General features: G+C 39.4%; 1 protein-coding gene across 6 annotated transcripts in view; it reads right to left on the bottom strand.

Annotated features, from left to right (window-relative positions):
- Window positions 1–24386, bottom strand: part of GRIP1 (glutamate receptor interacting protein 1) — a 718721-nt gene that overhangs the window by 279197 nt on the left and 415138 nt on the right. For 3 of the 6 annotated variants that reach the window (XM_043446769.1, XM_043446767.1, XM_043446766.1), the window contains exon 1: window positions 18876–19097. The exons of 2 other annotated variants lie outside the window; for them this stretch is intronic. In XM_043446769.1, the coding sequence (XP_043302704.1) occupies window positions 18876–18930 (55 nt within the window). In that variant the 5' untranslated portion in view covers window positions 18931–19097. Of the gene's footprint in view, window positions 1–18875; window positions 19169–24386 lie in introns of those variants that run through there. One more of the 6 variants, XM_043446770.1, reaches the window with a different exon arrangement.

The raw sequence follows: 24386 nt of genomic DNA on the forward strand, positions 1-24386 counted from the left end.
CAGGAAGTTGTTGCTGTTGTTGAGTCACTAAGTTGTGTCCGATTCTTTTGCTACCCCACGGACTGTAATCCGCCAGGTTGCCATTTCCTTCTCCAGGGTGATCTTCCCGAGCCAGGGATTGAACCCGCGTTTCCTGCATTGGCAGGCAGATTCTTTACCATTAAGCCACCAGGGGAGCCCAGAGGAAGTAGTTACAGTCAAAACTAGACCATGTCTGAAGCTCTTCTGCCTCTTTCGTTGTCTGGGTGGGCCAGTTTATAATAGTGCCTTTTAAATGCTATGGATCAATTCATTTATTTTGTGCTCATGACACAGATCCTACATTGACTTGAAATGATTTGACAGATTCAAAACACAGACTGCTCTGCACTTTGGAGGGGGAAGGAGATGGGGAGGGAGTCTCATCCTTTAGCTACAGACATTCCTGCATTCTATTTCCCTGTGACGTTGGGAAGAATATGTTTAGGAAAGAATTTGTCAGACTCCTAAATTTTAGTAACAGGACACAAACTGTTTTCTACACTTCTAAACCCTGTATCATATTGGTCTAATTTTATAAATGATGCCAGAGAATAAGAGCCTGAAGCAACTCTCATGGGCTTCAGAAAATTCATCTTCCAGTACTTGCCAACAGCGTATCTGAAACAACTAGTTTTGAAAGATGCTCTCATTGATGCTTGTATGCTTGCTGTCTTCCAACCTCTACTGAGTAAACTAAAGTTTTCCAAACTCTGGTATCTGCAGTGTTAGTGTTTCTTGGGGAAGTGTCAGTTGCTCAGCTGTGTCCGACTCTTTGAGACCCCATGGACTGTAGTGCGCCAGACTCCTCTGTCCATGGGATTCTCCAGGCAAGAATACTGAAATGGGTTGCCATTTCCTTCTCCGGGGGAATATTTCCAACCCAGGGATCAAACCCAGGTCTGCATGGCAGATTCTTTACCATCTGAGCCACCAGGGAAGCCCCAACTTGAGGAAAGGTCTCATCATTAAATAAATTGGGGAAAAACTGGGTTAAACAAAATTATTATTTTCTATCGAACTTCTAAGTCTCTTTAATATGCTAGTATAATTTTGAATCTATGAAAGAACAGATTTACAGTGTATCGCATTTTCCAAGACAATTTACCTTGAATTCATTTTTGATCAAATAACTATTAACATCGAGCATAATTATTTTTCTGAAGAACAAAGATTGGGAAATTCTCCAGAAATCAATATGTCTTGACATTACTAACTGCATTTCCTGAAGAAATTACTTCCCTGCATTATGATATAATATGATGCCCTTGCCTTTTATAGTGAGTCAATGAGAAAGAGTTTTAAAAATAATAAGCTTTCTTTTTGCCATAACATAATTACAGCATCTATCACACCTTAGATAAACATTCATAGTGTTCATCCCTTCCAGAATTTGTTGCCAGCTACTGATCACATCTACAGGATTTTTTAATGGGCAATGAGACTAATAAACAATAAGAGCTTTCCCTACCTTTGTTTTTTTTTTTTTTTTTTTTAACCATACTATAATAGGTTTATTATACTTTTCTTTTTCTTTTTTTTTATTTCAGCTACAGAGGGCAGGTCTTTATTCCCAATCCCGATCCCCCCTCCCACCTCCCTCTCCACCCGATTCCTCTGGGTCTTCCCAGTGCACCAGGCCGGAGCACTTGTCTCATGCATCCCACCTGGGCTGGTGATCTGTTTCACCATAGATAGTATACATGCTGTTCTTTTGAAATATCCCACCCTCACATTCTCCCACAAAGTTCAAAAGTCTGTTCTGTATTTCTGTGTCTCTTTTTCTGTTTTGCATATAGGGTTATCGTTATCACCTTTCTAAATTCCATATATATGTGTTAGTATGCTGTAATGTTCTTTATCTTTCTGGCTTACTTCACTCTGTATAATGGGCTCCAGCTTCATCCATCTCATTAGGACTGGTTCAAATGAATTCTTTTTAATGGCTGAGTAATATTCCATGGTGTATATGTACCACAGCTTCCTTATCCATTCATCTGCTGATGGGCATCTAGGTTGCTTCCATGTCCTGGCTATTATAAACAGTGCTGCGATGAACATTGGGGTGCACGTGTCTCTTTCAGATCTGGTTTCCTCAGTGTGTATGCCCAGAAGTGGGATTGCTGGGTCATATGGCAGTTCTATTTCCAGTTTTTTAAGAAATCTCCACACTGTTTTCCATAGTGGCTGTACTAGTTTGCATTCCCACCAACAGTGTAAGAGGGTTCCCTTTTCTCCACACCCTCTCCAGCATTTATTGCTTGTAGACTTTTGGATAGCAGCCATCCTGACTGGCGTGTAATGGTACCTCATTGTGGTTTTGATTTGCATTTCTCTGATAATGAGTGATGTTGAGCATCTTTTCATGTGTTTGTTAGCCATCTGTATGTCTTCTTTGGAGAAATGTCTGTTTAGTTCTTTGGCCCATTTTTTGATTGGGTCATTTATTTTTCTGGAATTGAGCTGCAGGAGTTGCTTGTATATTTTTGAGATTAATCCTTTGTCTGTTTCTTCATTTGCTATTATTTTCTCCCAATCTGACGGCTGTCTTTTCACCTTGCTTATAGTTTCCTTTGTAGTGCAAAAGCTTTTAAGTTTCATTAGGTCCCATTTGTTTAGTTTTGCTTTTATTTCCAATATTCTGGGAGGTGGGAATGCTAGGAAGCTCAAACTCTAATAAACGCACCTAATCTTAGAACTTATTCTAGGTTGCTGAGAATTTTTCTTTTTAAATAATATTTAATGTCTTTGTATTATAATTGTATCTTGATGCTTGGCTTATATCATTATAACAGGGTTAATAAATTCCACCCTAATAAATGCAGTGAAGAATATAAAGTGTGAAGATTTAATTCAGATAAATTGTATAGAGTATCTTGTTCAGTATCTCAATCATGGTAAACACAGTAGCCATGATTATTATTCACATTAATATCACTTATGCCTTCCTCTTGTTAATGTTAATGGTAGAGAAGAGTAAAACATAAAAAGTAGAAGTTACCTTCTTATTATTTCTCATCCTCACTCCCAACTCTGGAGAGGAAACATTTTTTTTTTTTATTGTTTCAGTTTCCAAATTTTTGAAACTACCAAAATAAATGTTACCATTTCTTCATTTATCATTTTTAAACAGTGTTTGTTAATGCTGTCTATAAAAGAGGGAAATTTGCATGGTCCACTTCCTCCTCCTCTCATATTGGTAGTTCTTGTATTAGCTATATTTATGAAGTATAAATAGTGTATTCTTCATCTTTGGTTTTTCAAAATAAACATTTTACTGTACACATAGAAAGTACAAGATGAAAAAGTGAACAGCTACATGAGTTTTCACAAAGTAAACACACCCATGTAACCACTGCCCAGATTAAGACACAGACCTGCACCAGTGTCCCATAAATTTCCTTCTTGTCTCCATGATCTTGATTTCTATCCTCATTGTTTGGTTCTGAGTGTTTTTCAACTTTTTAATAAATTAATCATATATTTTTTGTGTTTAGTCTGTTTCACTCAAAATTATGCTAGTGAAATTCATCCACTTTATTGAATATATTAATAGCAGTAGTGCTGTATTTTTTATTATGTACAGAATGTCATTAAATATCACAATATATTTATCCATCAATTTGTTAAGAGATATCTGGGCTGTTTCCAGCCCTACACTAGTGTAAATACAGCTACAATAACCATTCTTGTGCAAATCTTTTGAATCATATATATTATGCATTTTTGTTGGGTATAAAACTAGGAGTGGAATTGCTGGGTTAGATGATATATAAAAGTTATACCTCAGTAGACATTACCAGTTTTCCAAAAGTGGTTGTACCAACTTATACTTCCTTGAGAACTGCATGAAAGTTTCAATTGCCTCATCCAGGCCAACATTTGATACTTCCAGTATTTTTAATTGGGGGCTTTTCCCCCCTTAATATGTCAACTTCATATAATACCTTAAAATATATTCCATATAAATTGAGGAAATTAGCAGCCCTACACTTCCATTTTTCTTTCTTCCACAAACCTTCAAGCCTATTAAATATATAATTATCTTAATATTATAAAAGTTTAACTTACATTCTCTTCTCTAATTATAACTTTATTTGTGCTTTCTCTGTACAGCTATACTATAAAAATTAAAAACCCAGTAAATGACAATTACAAAATTATGATTCTATAGATGTTATTCACTAGCCAAATGAAATAATGTGATGGAATACCTACCGCAGGGAATGCAGTTCTATGTTACTAAATCTGTGCTACTCAATTGAATGGAGAATCTTCCAAGTATAAACGTCAAGGTCATTCTCCAACAACTGTTGAAAATATGACACATTTTACTTTGCTTCATATTTGGGTTCTTAGTTTATGTGTCCAGCTTTTGTACTGTTTCATTTCAGTTCAGTTCAGTTGCTCAGTCGTGTCTGACTCTTTGCGACTCCATGAATCGCAGCATGCCAGGCCTCCCTGTCCATCACCAACTCCTGGAGTCTACCCAAACCCATGCCCATCAAGTTGGTGATGCCATCCAGCCATCTCATCCTCTGTCGCCCCCTTCTCCTCCTGCCCTCAATCCCTCCCAGCATCAGGGTCTTCTCCAATGAGTCAACTCCTTGCAACAGGTGGCCAAAGTATTGGAGTTTCAGCTTCAGCATCAGTCCTTCCAATGAACACCAGGACTGATCTCTTTTAGGATGGACTGGTTGGATCTCCTTGCAGTCCAAGGGACTCTCAAGAGTCTTCTCCAATACCATAGTTCAAAAGCATCAGTTCTTCAGCACTCAGCTTTCTTCAGAATCCAACTCTCACATCCATACATGACCACTGGAAAAACCATAGCCTTGACCAGACAGACTTTTGTTGGCAAAGTAATGTCTCTGCTTTTTAATATGCTGTCCAGGTTGGTTATAACTATCCTTCCAAGGAGTAAGCGTCTTTTAATTTCATGGCTGCAGTCACCATCTGCAGTGATTTTGGAGTCCAAAAAAATGAAGTCTGACACTGTTTCCACTGTCTCCCCATCCATTTCCCATGAGGTGATGGGACCAGATGCCATGATCTTAGTTTTCTGAATGTTACGCTTTAAGCCAACTTTTTCACTCTCATCTTTCACTTTCATCAAGAGGCTCTTTAGTTCCTCTTCACTTTCTGCCATAAAGGTGGGGTCATCTGCATATCTGAGGTTATTGATATTTCTCCCAGCCATTTGAGTCCAGCTTGTGCTTCATCCAGCCCAGCATTTCTCATGATGTACTCGCATATAAGTTAAATAAGCAGGGTGACAATATACAGCCTTGATAAACTCCTTTTCCTATTTGGAACCAGTCTGTTGTTCCATGTCCAGTTCTAACTGTTGCTTCCTGACCTGCATATAGGTTTCTCAAGAGGCAGGTCAGATGGTCTGGTATTCCCATCTCTTTCAGAATTTTCCACAGTTTATTGTGATCCACACAGTTGAAGGCTTTGGCGTAGTCATAAAGCAGAAATAGATGTTTTTCTGGAACTCTCTTGTTTTTTCAATGATCCAGAGGATATTGGCAATTTGATCTCTGGTTCCTCTGCCTTTTCTAAAACCAGCTTGAACATCTGGAATTTCATGGTTCACGTATTGCTGAAGCCTGGCTTGAAGAATTTTGAGCATTACTTTACTAGCGTGTGAGATGAGTGCAATTGTACTGTTTAGGGTTTCTAATTGCCTTTCTTTTTCTTGCTGACAAAAGAAAAAGATGTGTGTGTGTACATGCTCAGTTGCTGACTTCGACTCTTTGCGACCCCATGGACTGCAGCCTACCAGGCTCTTCTGTCCATGAGATTCTCCAGGCAAGAACACTGGAGTGGGTTGCCATTTCCCTCTCCATATACATACGTACATATATATACACATACACACACACATATATATATACACCTATACACACTTCATCATTAATTTTATCTAATTTATGCATTAATAATTGTAAGAAATCTATTCTTTGGAAGATGTTATCCTTCAGGACCTCTGATTCTGGTGATACATCCTAATTTGAATTGATTGCTCTCTGCTACATAACTGCCATACTAGGAAATGTTTCTACTGTACTGTTAAATTAGGTGCACTCCTTTTCTACTTTTACACTTTCCTAGGTGTCCTCTCTCTGTCTCTCTGTGTGTATATGTGAGGTCACTTAGTCGTGTCTGACTCTTTGAGACCCCTCAAAGACTGTAGCCTGCCAGGTTCCTCCATCCATGGGATTTTCCTGGAGTGGGTTGCCATTTCCTTCTCCAGGTGATCTTCTCGACCCAGGGATTGAATCCGGGTCTCCCACATTGCAGGCAGACTCTTTACCATCTGAGCCACAAGGGAAACTTGAGTACCATGTATATATATGTGTATATACACACATATATTTATATATACACACATAAATATATGTGCATATTTTTTCTTTGCCTAAATATCTCAGCATGTTTTTCCTAAAAGGGCTCAGTAATTTTTTCTCTACAACTGCATGTAGGATATAAATCATCTGAGTCATTGTATGTCTAAATATGTCTTTATTTTGTGCTCACCCTTGATTGATAGTTCTGGGCTTAAAAGCATACCTTTTCAGAACTTTGAAAGCATTGAAAAAATTTTCTAGAATCTAGTGTTGATAAAAAGTCTGATACCAAGTTGATTCTCATTCCTTGAGAAACTCTTAAGATTTTCTCTTTTTCATAAGGTCCCAGAATTTCAAGAGGATTTGATTATCCTGCTTCAGATTCCATGGATCCTTTCAACCTGAAAACATTCTGTTGTTTCAGGAATTTACATCAATCATATACATTGTAGTTTCTTTCTCTTTTTACTCTCCCAATCCTTCTGCTGTGTCTTTTTAATTGATCTTCTGGGTACCTACTTTTTTCAAACATCTGCCTTTACTTTGTCAATTTTTTCAATTAGTGAATATTTATTTTGCTGTCATATTTTTATATTCTAACAATTCTGCATATTTTTGGCCTCTGTATCATTATAGCTGGTCTTGTTTTATGTATGTAATATCTTCTTGAGTATTTCTGAGGTTAATGATTAGAATGTTTAAAAATGTATCTTTTGTTCTTGAATGACCTCTTCTTTCTTCCAGTTAGTTAGCCCTCAAACATCAGTGGTTATTAGCTTACATTTCTTTAAGAGAACTAAGTTGAGAATACAAGTAACTAGTGGGAGTTATATAGATACAGTTCTTCAATCAATCTTTCCTTCCTCAGAATGACAGGATGTGAAAACTGGCAGGGTTTACCTGAAGGTCTTGGGCCAGGAACAGACAATGAGGTTAGTTAGGCATGTTATACCTGCCTACTTCTCACTAAGTTCATGCTGAAATGGGGAGGGCTTTACACTGAGGGTCATCATCTCTAAAGATTCATGAACATCTCAAAAGATTGGTTTTATAGTTTTAGATTAGTGAACAATATTAAATGGAGAGTGATTAAAGGGTAGTAGGGTTAACTTTCCCAGGTGCTTCATCCTTCAAAAAAAGAGATCACATTATTTTCTACCCCCTTCTTCTTGATCTCCCAAGTCAACACTAATCTGGAGCGTATCTGTGCCTCCACTACCAGGAAGCATACCTTCTCTTCCACTTTTCTTGTATTTTTTTCTGGATTATGATTTCTGCTTTGGTTTATCTACTTTCCATCTTTCAGAAACTTCTGAGAATCTCCGGCCCCTTGATATCCATTGTGTCCATTTTTAGAACTGTTCTTTTTGCTTTCATGTTGACATCTGGGATACAGCTGAGGGAAAGGTTTTGGTCGGTACGATTTGAGTCCCCAGTCCTTATACAGATTTTAACATTTTGTAGGCATATATCTAAAACAAATAAATATCATCAACATAAAAATATCATTAGGAATTGATACTCTTGAAAACTCTCTTGATTCTGAGACTTTATAAGTGAGTCTTCAACAGTTTATGGACCAAATTTACCAACAAAGTATTTAAATACAAAGGCCATAAATGTGCTCACTTTTGATCTGTATGAGGTCACCTTGCTTTCTAGAATAGGAAAGATTCAATTCAATCAGAAACTCTGTGGGGTCCTAGATATTCCCCAGACTGAATTCGATTGGGCTTTTGTCATGCAGAATTTAACAACAGTTTGTCCTTCAGCCTCGGCTCCCAGGTGCTGTTCCTGGCATCCTGCCAGAAACTTCCTCCAGCTTGCTGGGAGTAGGCTTTCAGAGGAGGAGGGGAAGGAGGAGGGTGCGGAACACCCCTCTTGTTAGGAGGGAAACTGGAAAATCAGCAGGTGTTAGAGGATGCTGAAAGCTCCTTGGAGTGGTCCTATGGCTTACTTCTTCATGTGATATGAAAACTTGAAAAAATATTTTCAAAAATCAAAGAAGGGGAAGAATTATCTGAAACATGCCAAGTCCAAAATGAACATATCAGATTGGTTAATCCCAGATACCTTTAGAAATTAACACTATCCCTTCAACAGGGCATTTTCTTTGCACCAAATACTCTGTACTTGACAAGTAAAGCATATATACTAATTTCAAGGAATTCACAGTCTGATGGTTGTATTCACAGATAATCACAATCCCATCTGCACAGTATAAGGAAAGCTATCTATACATGTTTTATGAATACATACAGAAGAGGTACCTATCAGTTGTGTGTTGGTAAATGTTTAACAACTGGATTTCTGGGGCTTATGGGGAAGCTCTGATTTATTGCATTTGCCAATTTCCAAGGTGTAAACACACCATAGCCAATTTTAAGCTATTATTGTGACAAAGGACGAGATGGTTGGATGGTGTCACCAGCTCAATGGACATGAGTTTGAGCAAGCTCTGGGAGATGGTGAAGGACAGGAAAGCCTGGCATGCTGCAGTCCACCGGGTCACAAAGAGTCAGATATGACTGAGTGACTCAACAACCATGTGATGTCACTGACTATGGAACTGGGGAGAAATGTGCACACCATTATATAGCATTTCCACCATATTGATACACTAGAGCTTGAGAGTACAGATAGTAAAATGCTGTAAAATAATAATCAGGCAATAATCAGAAGTGATGAAATTTGAGCATGTATTTTGTTTTTAATATAATTTAACTGTAAATTTATACAAAATAATGTTTCATAATATATGTGCTTAACAACTGGCTTGCAAAAGTTAAAAAATTTACCCAGTACAGTACTGGCTGTTTAGAGTCAGTACAAGCTGGCTTCACATGCAACTACCCCTAACTGGGGGCCGGGGCAACAGTCTTCTGACAGAACACAAATGAGGGTGGAATCCTTTACGATTAGTGTGTCTATGTCAGATCTAAGGGAGAAAGGTAACGGAGGGGAAGAAGGAGTAATGGGAGGAGCTGATGATGCCCAGAGAAACAGTCTGCTCCACAGAGGTAAAGCAGCACAACTTTAAAACCCTGATTTTTAACCATGCTCTGTTAAATAATCACCTTCTGCTTAGTGGGGAGGGGAGGAGAGGGGAGGAGAGGGGAGGAATTAGCTTCCTATCTGGACATCCCTTTTAATAGCTTACGCTAATGTGGATCACCAAGACAGAGGAGGGGGTGCACTTGATCGGTGGTCCACTAAACAAAATGATTCGGTGGAAATCCTAGATTCGCAGTGGTGCTCAGCTTGCAGCTAGCGGACCAAGACCTGTTGCGGTTGTACGGTGTTCTGGGGAGTGTGATTGATACAGGAGGCCGCAAGTAGTTGAGCCAATTGTCATTTTTAAACTATATCTTAAAAGCTCTTCTCAAATTGGGTACACTCAACTGTTGTATCAGGCTTCTTTTGATTCCAAGTGACTGAAAAAAAAAAAAAAACCTGGCTGTAATTAGCTCAGGTGTTGGGGGAAATTATTGGCTAGTATAACGTAAGAAGAGGCTTCCCTGGTGGCTCAGTGGTAAAGAATATGCCTGCCAATGTAGGAGACGCAGGGTGGATCTCTGGGTCAGGAAGATCCTCTGGAGGAGGAAATGGCAATCCACTCCAGTATTCTTGCCTGGAAAAACTCCATGGACAGAGAAACCTGGTGGGCTGCAGTCCATGGGGTCACAAAGAGTCGGACACAACTTAGGGACTAAACAACAATGTAACGGAAGAAGTCTAGGGTGGCGCTCAGAGCTTACTTAAGGCAGTTCTTGACCAGAGGCTCAGGTGATGACACTGGGACCCGGTATCTCTTTCTTTTGGCTCCACTTCCATTTCAGACAGGCTCTGCCTTCAAAATCACAGGAATGGGAATCTGCTCAGCATCTCTCCCAGCAGCTGCATGAAACCCCAGGTTTGTCTTTGGTGAAAACACGTCTGATTCCCAAGGACCAGCATGATATCCCTATGGAGCTGCCTAAATGGTTAGGCTGGTGGCTCCCAAATCACCTGCACAGTAGGGTCACCTGGGGAATCTTGAACAATTCCTAAGCCAGAGACCACATCTCCAGTCAATTAAATCACACGCTCTGGGGTTGACGCAGGTGTCATTAATTTTTAAGCTCCCAGGTGATTCCAAGGCAGAGACAAATTCAGAAACCCCTGAACTGGGAGCTCACAAGAACATGAATTTTTTAAATCCCCTTCTAATGTATTAAGAAAGTCGAGTTAGGCTAATTTCCTCAGTGTCTACCTCAAAAGCTTTCTTCCCGTGCTGCACCATCTCTATGACGGAGGCTTCCACTCCTCCTGCTGGCCCAGTCTGGGGCCTCCACCTGCGTCCTCCACCCGCACGTGGCTCTCATTCCCTCCTCTCAACTCGCCTTGCCTTTTGCTCCGGAATCATCTCTCCTCTGATCTGCCTCTTCAAGTTTCACCTCTCTGCTGGCTCTTTCCTTTAAAATAAAAAAAAAATGTCCACATCTCTATCTCATCATACCCTTCCGTATCCCCTGTGGCCTCAGCCTCCACCACCAGCTGCAGCCTAGCTTTCACTGTGCCCCTTTGAAGAGCGGCGGTTACTCACCTGAAACCCTTATAATCCGGTGTGGACTTCATTACTCTGCTGAAACTGTTCTCTCAAAGGTCAGCAACCACCCACTTACAAAGCTGAATGGCTGTTCATCTGTTACTCTCTTTCTTACTAAATGCTGCTCTCTCTCCCCCTGTTTGAAAGATTATCCTTGCTTTGTTTTTTGGATATTATGGCTCATAAATGCTGCTTTCCTCACGGTTTTACTTTCTGCCTTTGAAAACACATATGGGGTATGTATTCCAAACACATTTCTGCCACCTTTGTTAGCTTTAAAATGCCCTTGAGAACAAATGTGGGGTATATGGATCCTAAACAGTTTCTCAGGAGATATGTATCAGGAGATTTTAAAGTGAAAACATACTAAGGCAACAATTTAGAACACAAAAGAAATTCTTTTTTTTTCCTGCCATCTCTAACTCCTCTTTCATTTTTAAATTGAGGTATAGCTGATTTACAAAGATGTACTAGTTTCAAGCGTACAGCAAAGTGAACAGCTATACATAAACATCTCTTTTCCAGATTATTTTTCCTTATAGGTTTTTATGAAATATTGTGTATAGTCCCCTGTGCTATACAGTAGGCCCTTGTTGGTTATCTATTTTACATATAATACTGTGTATATGTTATTCCTCAATTCCTAATATATTCCTCCCTCCTCTTCCCCTTTAGTAACCATAAGTTTATTTCCCATGTCTGTTTTGTGTATAATTTCATTTGTGTCATTTGATTCCACACTCACATTTCTAGGCATATATTTAGTGAAAAATATAATTCAAAAAGATACATGCACCCTAATGTACACTGCAGTACTATTTACAATAGAGAAGACAAGGAAGCCACCTAAATATCCATCAACAGATGAATGGATAAAGAAGATGTGGTATATTCATTGTATATAATGGACTACTAGCCATAAAAAAAATGAAATAATGTCATTTGCAACAGCATGGATAGATTAAGAGATTATCATACTACGTGAGGTAAGCCAGACAGAGAAAGACAAATATATGATATCACTTATATGTGGAATCTAAAAAAATGTAGAATCAAAAAAATTCTTTAAAGATACCTATTATCATTATTTGTTAGAGTGAGTCAATAATATATTCTTATGGAAATGGTGTGCTAATATGCACAAGTGGGTAGAATTTTCAGAAGTAAATGTTGACAAAATATGTGTTCATAGACAGTATATCTCAAACTCTTATTACAAAGCACATAGAACAGAATAAATTGTTAATTAATTTGCCAGGCACACCCCCCTCCAGGTTCCATTATAACACTGGCAATATATTTTTAGTGACAATATTAGGTTTTACCTTTCCTCCTAATTCATCTTTGCTTTGAAAATTAGGTAGAAAACTTACTCAGTATGAATTTTAGTTATTGTGCTTTCTTTCATATGTTCAGTTATTAGTAATCTAGCTTGAATTATTAATAAGAATCATAGTAATTATTATAACAAATCTTTCTCATTTTCTAATAGAGAAGTTTTGTTTGAATTTAGGTGGTCACCATTGACTTGAGAAATATGAGACCATTTTGTTTCAACTGCTTTTGTAATGGCAAGGTCAAAGTTTCTCTGCATTTGGAAAGTGAAGTCACATCCTTCAAGAAGCTAAATGTGCATGGTTTTTCTTTGAGATATATGAAGTATTGAAACTTTAGTAAAGTTTTTGCCAAAGAAATTTTGCAACAATATATTTTCTTCTGTAGATTTAATAAGGCAAAGATGATTAATTTTTAGGTGAACATGTAATTCTTGTGTATATGAGCAGAATAATGCCAAGAAACTGAATAAAAGAGACGAAAAGGAGAAGAATCTAAACACTGACTTCTCCCTTATATTCCTAGAAATTTTCAGAATACATATTTGCCTTTTCTCAGATAAACTATATTATGTTTTCTGCAAGAAAAAAGTGAATTTACTAACACAGAATTTCAAAATCAATTAGCAGTAGAAAATTAAACAATTTTCTTATGGCTAACATATGACTTTTAATTTATAGATGAGGAAACAGATTCAGTGAGGAGGTTCAGTTCTTTTTTTCTTTTTTTTCCTGCCACACAGATAAAAAAATAGAAGAGCTGGATCAGGGTCACAGGTCTTCCCACTTCCAAGTCAACTTTATTGTCCCTTTATTGAATGCTGAGGGATTAGTGGTGTGTTACCTTGGTTGATTTTCTGTTAATATTCTAGGTAACTAGGTATATGGCTCCCATCACCTCCTACATTAGAAAAAGAGGGTCAAAGAAAAAATATTGGGTCTCATTTTCTCAAAGTGAGAATGCCTATTCTAAATTGGACTTCTTCTTCCCAGTAACGAACCAGTTTTTCCTTCCTAAACACACATGATCATATCAGAAGGGTCTGGACTCCTTCTTCTTCATAGGAGGTTATATGAGGACCAGTTACTCCATCATAAGGATGGGTGACTCCTGGAAGGAGAAAAAGCATTTCTAGCATGCAATTCCCATCCGGAAAGTGGGAAAGAAATAAACCTGCAACTATGATAAGTCTAGCCAGTTTTACAAAAGAAAAGATTCAGGCCATGAGGAATAAGATGGTCCAAGCAGCTATTGCATGTAAACTCCCTCAGAGCACTGGGGGCAGAACTGTCCTATTCGATTGGGGTCTCCCCACTTGTGACAGAAACAGGCCCTGTGCCCTAGAAATAGATGACACTTCAACAAAACGAGGCAATCTGATTTTGTGCAACAACTTTGAAGGGCATGGAACTTTTAAAAAATGTATAGGCTGGAATGATGAATGAGTAAACCCGCTTTGATGGTATGAAATTAAGAGATAGAGGCCAAGGAGAAAAGATACGTTTTCAGGTGAGATGTGAAAAGGGATGGAAAGTTAATGAGGTAGAGAGAGAAACAGTCAAGCTGTTCCAGATGGCAGGATCTGACAGAGGAGGCCAGTGCGGGTTAGCAGGAGAAATGAGGATGGGGAGATGGGAGAAATAAGGTCCAGGAGAGAGCGCATTCTTAGCCCAGATGATAATCAATTCTGAATCATATCATAGAGTGGATAAGGAGCCATCAGAGGAGAATGCCGGAGGAGCTGGGAGATTAGACAGAGACAGATGGCAAGGTGCAGAGGGACCTGAGCAGAAAATTTGAAGCCATCAAAAGAAGAGCAGTCACATTCAGAACAATGACACTGAACTCAATGGCTGATACAGAATCCTAAGATTAAAAGAATGGGAACACAGGAAATATTTTTCCTCTTCCATTAAAACCAAAAATAATTCGATGTATTGTTGAAGTTGATGGAGATTACACATAGAAGATAAATTTCCGAATAGAAAAAGTTTTAAACACTGGATGCATGTTGGAGAGTTTAAAAAGACTCAGAGGTCACTTGAATACCCTCTGAAAGATTACCAGACACGTGGTGAGATTGTTCATCTTGGAGAGAACTAAGAAGAAGATTGCTGGCTGTCTAAGATGGTTGTTTCACTTCCCTCAGGAGACAAGTCCTAGATTAATGTCTGACCTTTCCTTTCAAGCATGATGATTCCATGACTGGAGGAAGTATAGGGAGCAAAGACTGAGAGGAAGAGCCTTTAAATTCTGTTTGGTGCCAGTGGATCAAGTCAGGCCCAGGAGCGCTCAGACAGGAGAAGAGAAGAGAGGCTACCAAGGTTGGGGGCAGAAATCAGGAAGGAGAAAGACAGTGTGCATAGCAGGGGGCGGTGGGGTGCCAGCCACAAACTCAGACACCCCATTGGGACTGAGGTCAATGGGGCTGCCTGGAGCGCGCTGATGGGAAAGGGACAGGGAACGTTTACTTTATTCTAGGCCATATGCATGTCTGGGAAGAGAGAGGAAGAGGAGGCAAGGAGAACAGACAGGCAGATAATGACACTCAGGCCAGCTATGGTGAATGATCTTGACATCGACACTAAAGTGAAGGCAGAGATTTTGGGACATGAGACCTGAGCCAGTAGACAGAAGATGAGGAGATAAAGTGAACGGAGACCAAAACCAAAAGATAACCAGAGCCACATGTTCCCTGTGGAGTACCAGTATACATGTGTTGGCTGATGCTGACTTTAGCAGACAGAAGAAAATGTGTGAAGAAAAATGCCATTGCCTGTGGGGCATTGAAGCTCTGATCTCTGAACTAAAAACAGTGGCTCCTGAGAAAGAAACGGGGTCACACCAGTCATCGCTACAGAAAATGGTCCTTTGCCTAAGGAAAGTGAAAAAGTGAAAGTGTCAGTCACTCTTTGTGAGCCCATGGACTGTAGCCCAACCAGGCTCCTCTGTCCATGGAATTCTCCAGGCAAGAACCCTGGAGTGGGTAGTCATTCCCTTCTCCAGGGGATCCTCCTGACCCAGGGATTGAACCCGGGTTGTGTGCATTGCAGGTGGATTCTTTACCATCTGAGCCCCACCAGGGAAGCCCTAGGAGGCCAACCCATTTCAAGGAGAAGGATACAGTCATGACCTGAGAAAAAGAAGAAAGGCTGTAGAAGCTGTGCAAATATATTCCCTTCTTCAAGAATACGTTCACTTCTCTTAAGGTACTGTATGTAGCCCTTGGCAAAGAAAGCAGGAGTCACAAAGGTAAGCAGCTGTGAAGGTAGATGCCAAGAAGCCTAGCTCTACTTGCTTGAGAAAATTCCCTTGTCAGGTGTGGCTGGAAAGCTGAGAAAATGTTATTTTTGGATTTGGCTCCAAGGCTGGGTAATCAGTAGGCAGTCTCAGTGTGGAGGAAAAGCAGAGGCAGAAGACAGCATCTCTTCTCTAGATTTCAATATTAGACCTAAAAGAACACTTTGGACAGTTTTAGTCTCTTCATGATCCAAAGTTCCTATCTTAATGGCAGGGGCAGGCTTTTGAAAAAAGATTATTTTCTTGTTCTTTTATTATTATTATTATTATTTTAAATTTTCCTGCTCTTGATCTACCCTAGTAGGAGGCCCATAAGGCAAACAAATCGAAACAGTCACTTGAAGCCTTAATAAGAAAACAGACTCAATTCCCAAGTCTGAAAAGTACTAAGTTCACCTAAAATAAGTTGTGCCATAAACCTGCGGGTCATGCTTCTATGCAAGATGATCAAAGGATTTGCCTGTAAATGTGTATTGTATTGATTTTTAAAAATCATTTCACAGAAAAGAATGATTTATTTATTGTTAAAAATATATTGATTTAAAAATGTGGGACACTTATAAAGTGCCCCAGTCCAGGATTTTAGTGCAAAAAACAGCAGTGCCTGGCACATACAGTAGATACTTGATATTTGTTTAATGGATAATAGATGGATGCCTGAAGAAATCTAGAACACAAGTAAAATATTAAGAATGTACACGTGTGTAGGAAATAGTTTGCCTTTAATTGCATCCTTTTTTCTTCAAGAAAATTGAAAAGATACTATAATTACCATATTGTTTTTTTCTAGTGTGTGGCATCAACCACAAATAGCAAGGTAGTTTCAAAAACACAGAGCAAATCTTCACTGACCCATCTAGGAGCTGAGTGAGGTTCTGGTCACAAGGGGTTCAATAAAGAACTGAAAGCATTTGCCAAAAATTCACAGAAAATTTGAAAATCCTACCACTTTGAACTAGGCGAATCTGATTCCTTTTAACAGACAAGTTGCAGGGCACTGGGGTAAATATCTGGAGGAGGTACATTAGGTGCAGCCTTCAGTGGGTATAAAGAAATATGTGTGTTTGGGGGGTGAGGGTGAGGGTGTGGGAGCTCTGTGGGGAGACATGGCAGGAAAGAAAGTCCATTTGAGTATATATCCACACACTACTCCTGCCTCCATCCCCCCAAAAACAAAGAAGGGTCATTTAAGATTATAACTACATATAGTTCTTGGTTTCATTACTACAGCCTAAGAAAAACAGCATGACAGGTAGGGGTGGGTTGCTGGAACTGAATGCATCCCGCTGGGAACAACAGGTAGCACTCGTGGACTTGAACTTTGACAGGATGATAAGGAGATGACGAGGTAGGTAGTATGTTACTCAGACACATTCCTGGTCAACACTTGAACATCCAGGTAAATGCCCAAAGGATACAAATAACAGCAAATTGATTCCACATAGAGATTTTATTTCACTCGTCAATTGGCAGTCTTCAGCCAAATGCCAAAAAGAAAAGAGCAGACACAAAGATTTTGGGGGATAAAAGGGAAATAGCAACTGCAAAGAAGTATCAATACTTTCCTCATTTATCTAGATTTCTAGCAACTCTCTTAGTAAACATTTAAATCTTCTTTCATTAATGGAGATCAATGCTTCTGTAAGACATAGGAAACTGGACAAAGTTTAAAAATATTTGTAAGAACTAAAAATTGCTTAGGTTCATCCTGGTATATAGGATTTGTAAAAGAATCTCCAATATACAAGAATAGAAAATACCAATTGTTTCATGATTATAATGTAATGAAGGCATCAACTTCTCAACATCAAGACGAGTAAATGCAGAAATCAGCTAAGAAAAGAACTTTTTAGAATAAGAGCTTCTAAATCCTAGCCCAAACCATCATATAAAAGATAGTCTTTTAACAGTTTTTCATAAACAGAATGGTACATTTGTACCAAGTGCCTAAAGTCAGAACAGAATTTACTACCCCATGCTAAAAGCCTAATTTAAAATGGATAGTCTTTCCTATATTTTCCCCAAAGTACCTTTTAAAGGACTTGCTCTGCTATCCAAACAACTTGCAAATGCATCCAGTAAGTTGTGCTATAGTATTTATTCTCTTTCCTGTTATTGACTCAAGACCTACTTCTCACTATTTGCTTTGTGCTCATTCTTCTGCCAAATAAAATATTAATTGCATTTTTAGCTGCACTGCTGGTGATCAAAGAACTCTGATATGTCAAGCTAAACTGATAGAAATAGCATCCATTAACATATTTATAGGTTCAGAGTTCCTAGAGCATAATTACATCCATTAATTACTTGACAGTACTCTTATGTTATATGCTGAAAAAGAAAGGCATTTGCAGCTACACACTTTTACTCAGTGAAGTTTTTTCAAATAATAAATTCTCTCTAAAGAAGATTCTATCTAAAGGAAATAAGGCCAAAAGGCTCACATCTCTATCTGTACCTAAGGCAAGATTTTTAAAAGCAACATTCACTAACTTTGCAAAAGAATGCACACAAAGTAAATGAGCTGACATAGAGTGATTTCAAAGAAAAGCATATTTAAAATATTACGGAGACTTGTAATTAATATTTTAGAGTTCTAAGAAAGACAATCACAAGCCAGGAATTCTTGAAGGGAGGATGCAAAGCAACGGTTTTTTACTTTCAAATAAACTTCTTCAAATAGCACATAGGATCAAAGTATTTCCAATTGCCTACATTTCTGAACATGAAATTCTAAATAAATAGATTAATGAATTAAAGCTGTCCTGTGAAAAAGCTCATGATATGTTGGAAATTAACAGAATAAACAATGATTGTGTGAATTCACCAGCTGTGCGGGTCCTGAAGCTGCCAGCTGCATTTAGCACATGTGTCATGGAAAGGACAGTAACACGCACTTGAATTCTCACGCCCAGTTAATCAACATGCAAAATGACAGGTTCCCATGATAACTTCAGCACCGGACACAAACGCATTTTCTTTTCAGCCATGAATGAAGTCACTATGGAAAAAAAAAACCCATATACACACACACACGTACATACACCGGTTGGGTTCATGATTTCAGCAGGAACACAATCAGGATCTAAGGACAGAAAGCAAAGCCCAGTCTACCTGTCCCTGTCTGTCTATCTCTACATATTTCAGAGTTCTTTGTTGCCTGACAGTCAATTGTAAAGGCGGTTACATTTGAAAGTAAAAATAAAAACAAAAACCATTAACCTGAGTTGAGAGGCTACTGCAACGGACTTGAGGAGTGAAGAGCAAGGAAATCACAGTACCTTTGGTAAGTCGCCTCAGAATTTGACAACGGCATTTAAAAGAGACGGCTATCATTCTGGCTCACTGCTCGCCGTGGCAAAGAGTAGTCAGGGCTGCGCGCTGGCGGCTGCAGCAGCGGCACATGAATTCCTTGCGCACACACCAGGAGAAAGGTTGTCCCAGCGGGGAGTGACAAAGCTTAATTCCTCTTGGCTGATGCAGAGGTCCCCTACGTGTCAGCTGGCAAAGCTGTGTCATTCACAACTCCGAGCACCCCTGCCCGCCACAGCCTCCTCCCTCCTTGCACCATCACAATGGCTTAGAAAGTGAGGCTGTTTCGATAGCAACAAAGCACCAAATTGTAGAGACCAGGGACTACGCGGGGAGAGGAGCCATGCCATAAATCTAATACTCAACACGGAGCACTGCCTACAGTTTCAGGCAAAGGGCTCCGTTTTCCAGCCAGCTCAGCCCCCCACTCCCTTCCCTTTCCGGCTCAGCAGCAAGTCAGTGGGCTTAGGGGGTGTCATGTAACTGGAAATGCAAGTGAAATGCTTGCACTCTTTAGGGTGAAACGTATGTTTCATACACTATGTTCTTGTAACAACAAAAAAGACACGCAAAGGAAGGAGGCAGTCCATCTCTGGGATGCAGTAGAGAGTAGTATTTCTGCCTGTAGAGGAGAAGCAGCCCTGTGACAGAGTCAGAAAGAAAGAAGTCTGTGGCACTTTGCTAATCTATGAGGGTCAAGCCAGCCTAGATGGAGAGAGGAGAGGCAAGAAGGGCTCCTGCAAGGCGATCGCCAGGCAGATGGAGTCCCAGCCCCTTTAATCGTGCTTTCCAAAAAAGGACTGGGCTGGAGAGCAACACAGTCAAGACAGTTCTAAAGATACCAGGAACAAAAGCAGACAAGGCCAAGTATTTCTATTTTTAAAGTACCTTATTATCCCATCTGCCAAACAACCCGCCCCCAAGCCCATTCTTCTCCTTATGCAAATAAAACAGTCTTGTGACAGGGAAGATATTGGGAAGTATCTGCTACAGTGGAGTGCAGAGCAAATGAACAGACCCATTCACAAAACGACAAGAAGGCGGGGCACAGCTCTTCCTCTGCCGGCACCAGCCTACTCACCATACAGTCAATACAAACTAACATTTGGTATGGAATTTTAATTCAAGAACCTCGATGAACATTCAGAAAACAAAGGGAAAAAAACCATAGCTGGCCAGGAACTCAATTAGTCAAAAGAAAAAGATATATCACTGCCCAAACTATTTGATTAGTATTTCTAAAACTATATAAATTATTCATGCAGTCTTATTCTCTACTCTAGAGCTGCTAAAAAAAAAAAAAAAACTTTCAAGCTGGTTTCTAAAATAACTCCCAATAATCCAATTTGAAAGACAGAGCTTATTCCTCTCCATTCATAAATGCCATAATAAGTCAGTTTCAACCAACTGAAACTGAAATGCATATGCTTCCTACTTGGCATCCAATAGAAGAGTTTAATGTTATAAGCATCTACTTTAAAGGTCTCTGAAATTCCCTTACCAAGGATGGTCTAGCTAGAGCAGTCAGCCACCACTAATCAATAGGAAGGTATATTAAATGGATTGTATTGCAGAATCAAATTTTTATAACTGTTCCAATGAGCATAAATCTGTTTTTGAATGTCAACCCATCTCATTATTGTCTCTATTAGGTCATTCCCTAGTAATGGTTTAGCCTCCTTGATTATTTTTTCTTTAAATAGAGATGTACCAAAAAAAAAAAAAAAAAGAGAGAGAGAGAGATGTACCTTAGTGGAAGAGAACTGGGTTATTAGTGAAAATGAGATAAACATTTATAGTTAGTTCTTTAAAAAGGTCCTTCCTCAAATTTGTCTCTTCAAAGCCAGGCACGCAGAATATGCAGCTGTCAAACAGCATTAGTAAAACCTTGCTAGTGGAACGTCACCACTCCAGCCCATTTTATTAACGTCTATTCAAATAAAACTCAAAACCATACAGAAATTTCTTGCCCCCTGCTATTATGCTTACTCAGATCTAATTTGCGTTTTCTTTAAGGCTAAAATAATCCAATATTTCCTCTTTTACTAGAATGTTCTTTTTCTTTCTTTTTTTTTTTTTTTTAAAGGCTCTGTGCTCTGGCCCTAGAAAGATCTTCAGAACTGCTAAAACATTGTTTTCCTGGCAGGAGAAATAACCCATCCTAGAGCTGTGAACGGCTTCCTAGGTGGCGCTAGTGGTAAAGAATGTGCTGGCCAATGCCAACGCAGGAGACGTAAGAGATGCAGGTTTGATCCCTGGGTCTGGAAGATTCCCTGGAGAAGGAAAGAGCAATCCACTCTAGTATTCTTGCCTGGAAAATTCTATGCACAGAGAAGCCTGTCAGGCTACCGTCCGCAAGGTCACAAAGAGTCAGACACAGACTGAGTGACTAAAACACACAGGGCTCAATTAGCAGATTTTTTTTTTTTCCCTCTTTGTATATTGCGCTTGCGAATCCCGCTGAGCTCATGCTCAAAGCTCTAGGAATCTTACAGAAATGGAGCCATCCTGGAGGAGCCCTTTGCCAGGGAATGAAGGGACCGGCCATGTGTTTTCTTCCACGGATGGTGTCTCTAGTCCTCCGAGATTTCCCTGGGAGCCATTCCCAGCTCAGTCTACTTGCCCTAAGTCCCTCCTTCACCTGTCAGCTACTTTGAGTCCAGCCTCAGATCCTGAACAAATGCTGGCAAAATGCCTTCCATTAGTGTGAATTTTTAATTTTTTTTTAAAGTCTCTAACTTTACTGACCTGCACGCAAAGGTCCCAAGTGGCTCAAGGCAGCTGGTAGAACTAGATCATAGGCTCCTGCCATAAGCCACCGCTGGGGGGAGGAACCTCCCTTTCTCAGTCACAGACTAACGTCAGCAGGTGTGTCTGGAGCCCCATAATCAATCGCATTCCTTATGGTGACTCAAACTTAACAACATGCTCTTAGAGGGTCAACAAGTGAGGACTATGGAAATGTAAAATCAGGCGAAATTATACAAAATATATCTCTGATTAAGTTCCTAGGTGATCTGCAGAAGAGTTGCTTTATGACGTTTACTCCTCTTTAAAAAAAAAACAAACTCAATATATGGAAATATGAGCTTGCTGGATTCAGGGTTGCTTATTATCTTAAAATGATACTTCTTATTTCATTTCAGAAAAAGCATACATAGTTTCCCTAAGGTATAATGCAAGTATACTTCATGTGTCCTATACACACATATTTTATATCTATATCTACATCTATATATATATCTATATAAAACAGATTACTAAGTACACCTACACATAGTGTATCATTACAGTAACTCTGCTACAGGTTTTTGTTCCAGATAAGGAATGTAGTTCTCAGAGAAAGGACTTTTCATCACAGTCACTCAGCTAGCAAGTGGTAAAGAAAAGGAAGGAATCCGTGACTTCTCAACCTGGATGAATCTGCCTTCTACTCTTTGCTTTTTCACTGGGTCCCTTTTGCATTGATAGAAAATGTGATCCCTGTTACAGGGGTTACAATTCAATTAATAGAGAACTTTTACGTGCAATTATATTTTATGATAGAAGGCTAATCTAAAGTCCATTACTTCTTCCACTTCCCCTTCTCCCCCGCCTGTGCCCACACCCCTCTGAAGCACAGGTGATGTGTCCAGAATCACGGAGACTAGAAAGAACCAGAAACCAGAGGCAGTTAAGACAAGTACTTCAGGTTTCACACCATGTGTTTACCACAGGAGTCCATCGTGACTGGACAGTTTGTCCATCCTGACTGGTTGCTGTCTTTGTCATGCTTGTTTTTAAATATTATGAATATCACTGCCAATGACAGTGTGATACCAATTTCATCCCAGGATAGGGGAGGGAAGTGAGGACAAAATAACCTTTCATACTGGCTCAAGCATTCCAAGATCTTCTCTAAACCATTCCACACAGTAGTTGGGAACAATCTGCCATTCACACACACACACACAATCTTATTCTGCTAATTTTTTCATCTCTTTAATTCTTCTCCATTAAATTCATTCTTCTATATAGTATCTCCACTCCCATAATAAACACTGCTGTTTGCAGATTCTGATTCTTAGCAAGAAAGAATCATCATAAAACATAAATTATCTGCCATATACCTACGCCTGGGGAACTCATTTAAAAAATAAAAACATAACAATGGGGTTAACTCCACAAATAAATACCACACCATTTTACTTCATTAGAATCAATTTGACTAAAGTACTAAAATAATTTGTACCTTCTTCTTTGTTTCAATTTATTTTGTAACACACTCTGTTACAAAACACACTTGATAGATTCCATTTGATTATTTCACTTCAAAATGGTAAGCATGTTTAGGTCATTATTTAAACAGCACAGGACATCCTGAATTGGCTAGTATTGAATACACTGATTTTTTTTCCATCACAGTTAATAACTATTAGGCATTTCCGAGCATTCAGGGTATCTTAGAACACAGTGTTCATGGAGGTCTTAAAATGTGGCCAAAACGCCCTTTTTAGCTTCTTATGGGCTATCTCACTGACTCACTGTAAGCTTATTATAATCTGCTGCCATAGATAACTAATGAGAACCTATTGTATAGCACAGAGGGGGGAAAAAGGTACAACCTGTTTGTAGGACATAAGTTAATCTTAAAAATGCATTCCAACACATATTGCTGCTGCTAAGTCCCTTGAGTCGTGTCTGACTCTGTGCGACCCCATAGACGGCAGCCCACCAGGCTCCCCCGTCCCCGGGATTCTCCAGGCAAGAACACTGGAGTGGGTTGCCATTTCCATCTCCAATGCATGAGAGTGAAAAGTGAGAGTGAAGCGGCTCAGTCGTGTCTGACTCTTTGTGACCCCATGGACTGTAGCCTACCAGGTTCCTCTGCCCATGGGATTTTCCAGGCAAGAAGACTGGAGTGGGGTGCCATTGCCTTCTCCACCAACATATATTAGGTACAGACAAATACTTTGACTTGCTTGATTCCACTTACACGAGGTACCTAGAATAGTCAAATTCATAGAGTCAGAAAGTACACTGGTAGATGCCAGGGACTGGCGGTGGGGGTGGGGAAGGATAAGAGAGAATTAATGTTTAATGAGGACAGAGTTCCAATTTGGGAAGGTGAAACATTTGGGAGAGTGGTACAACAATGTGAATGTAGTTAACTAAACCGGACAGTTAATCATGGTTAAAATAGTATGTTTTATATTATGTGACTTTTACCACAATAAATTTTTTTTTAAAAGCAATGATGAGCCTCAAACATGTTAGAGGCCTGTGACCACTGCTTGCCACTTAATTCATGGAATGTGTCAACGTAAACCCAAATAATCGGCTCAGGATGCACACAGAAGGTGCCACCGCCCTGCTGCAGCTAAGGGCGACTATGAGAAGGAAGAATGGGACCTAATTTGCTGACAGCGGCACAGAGGGTGTAATTGCCCAAGACAGAATTTATTAGGCATTTTTAACAAATATTTTATGAGAAAACATTT

The sequence above is a fragment of the Cervus canadensis genome, chromosome 25 (genome assembly GCF_019320065.1).
Source record: "Cervus canadensis isolate Bull #8, Minnesota chromosome 25, ASM1932006v1, whole genome shotgun sequence".
Lineage (NCBI taxonomy): Eukaryota > Metazoa > Chordata > Mammalia > Artiodactyla > Cervidae > Cervus > Cervus canadensis.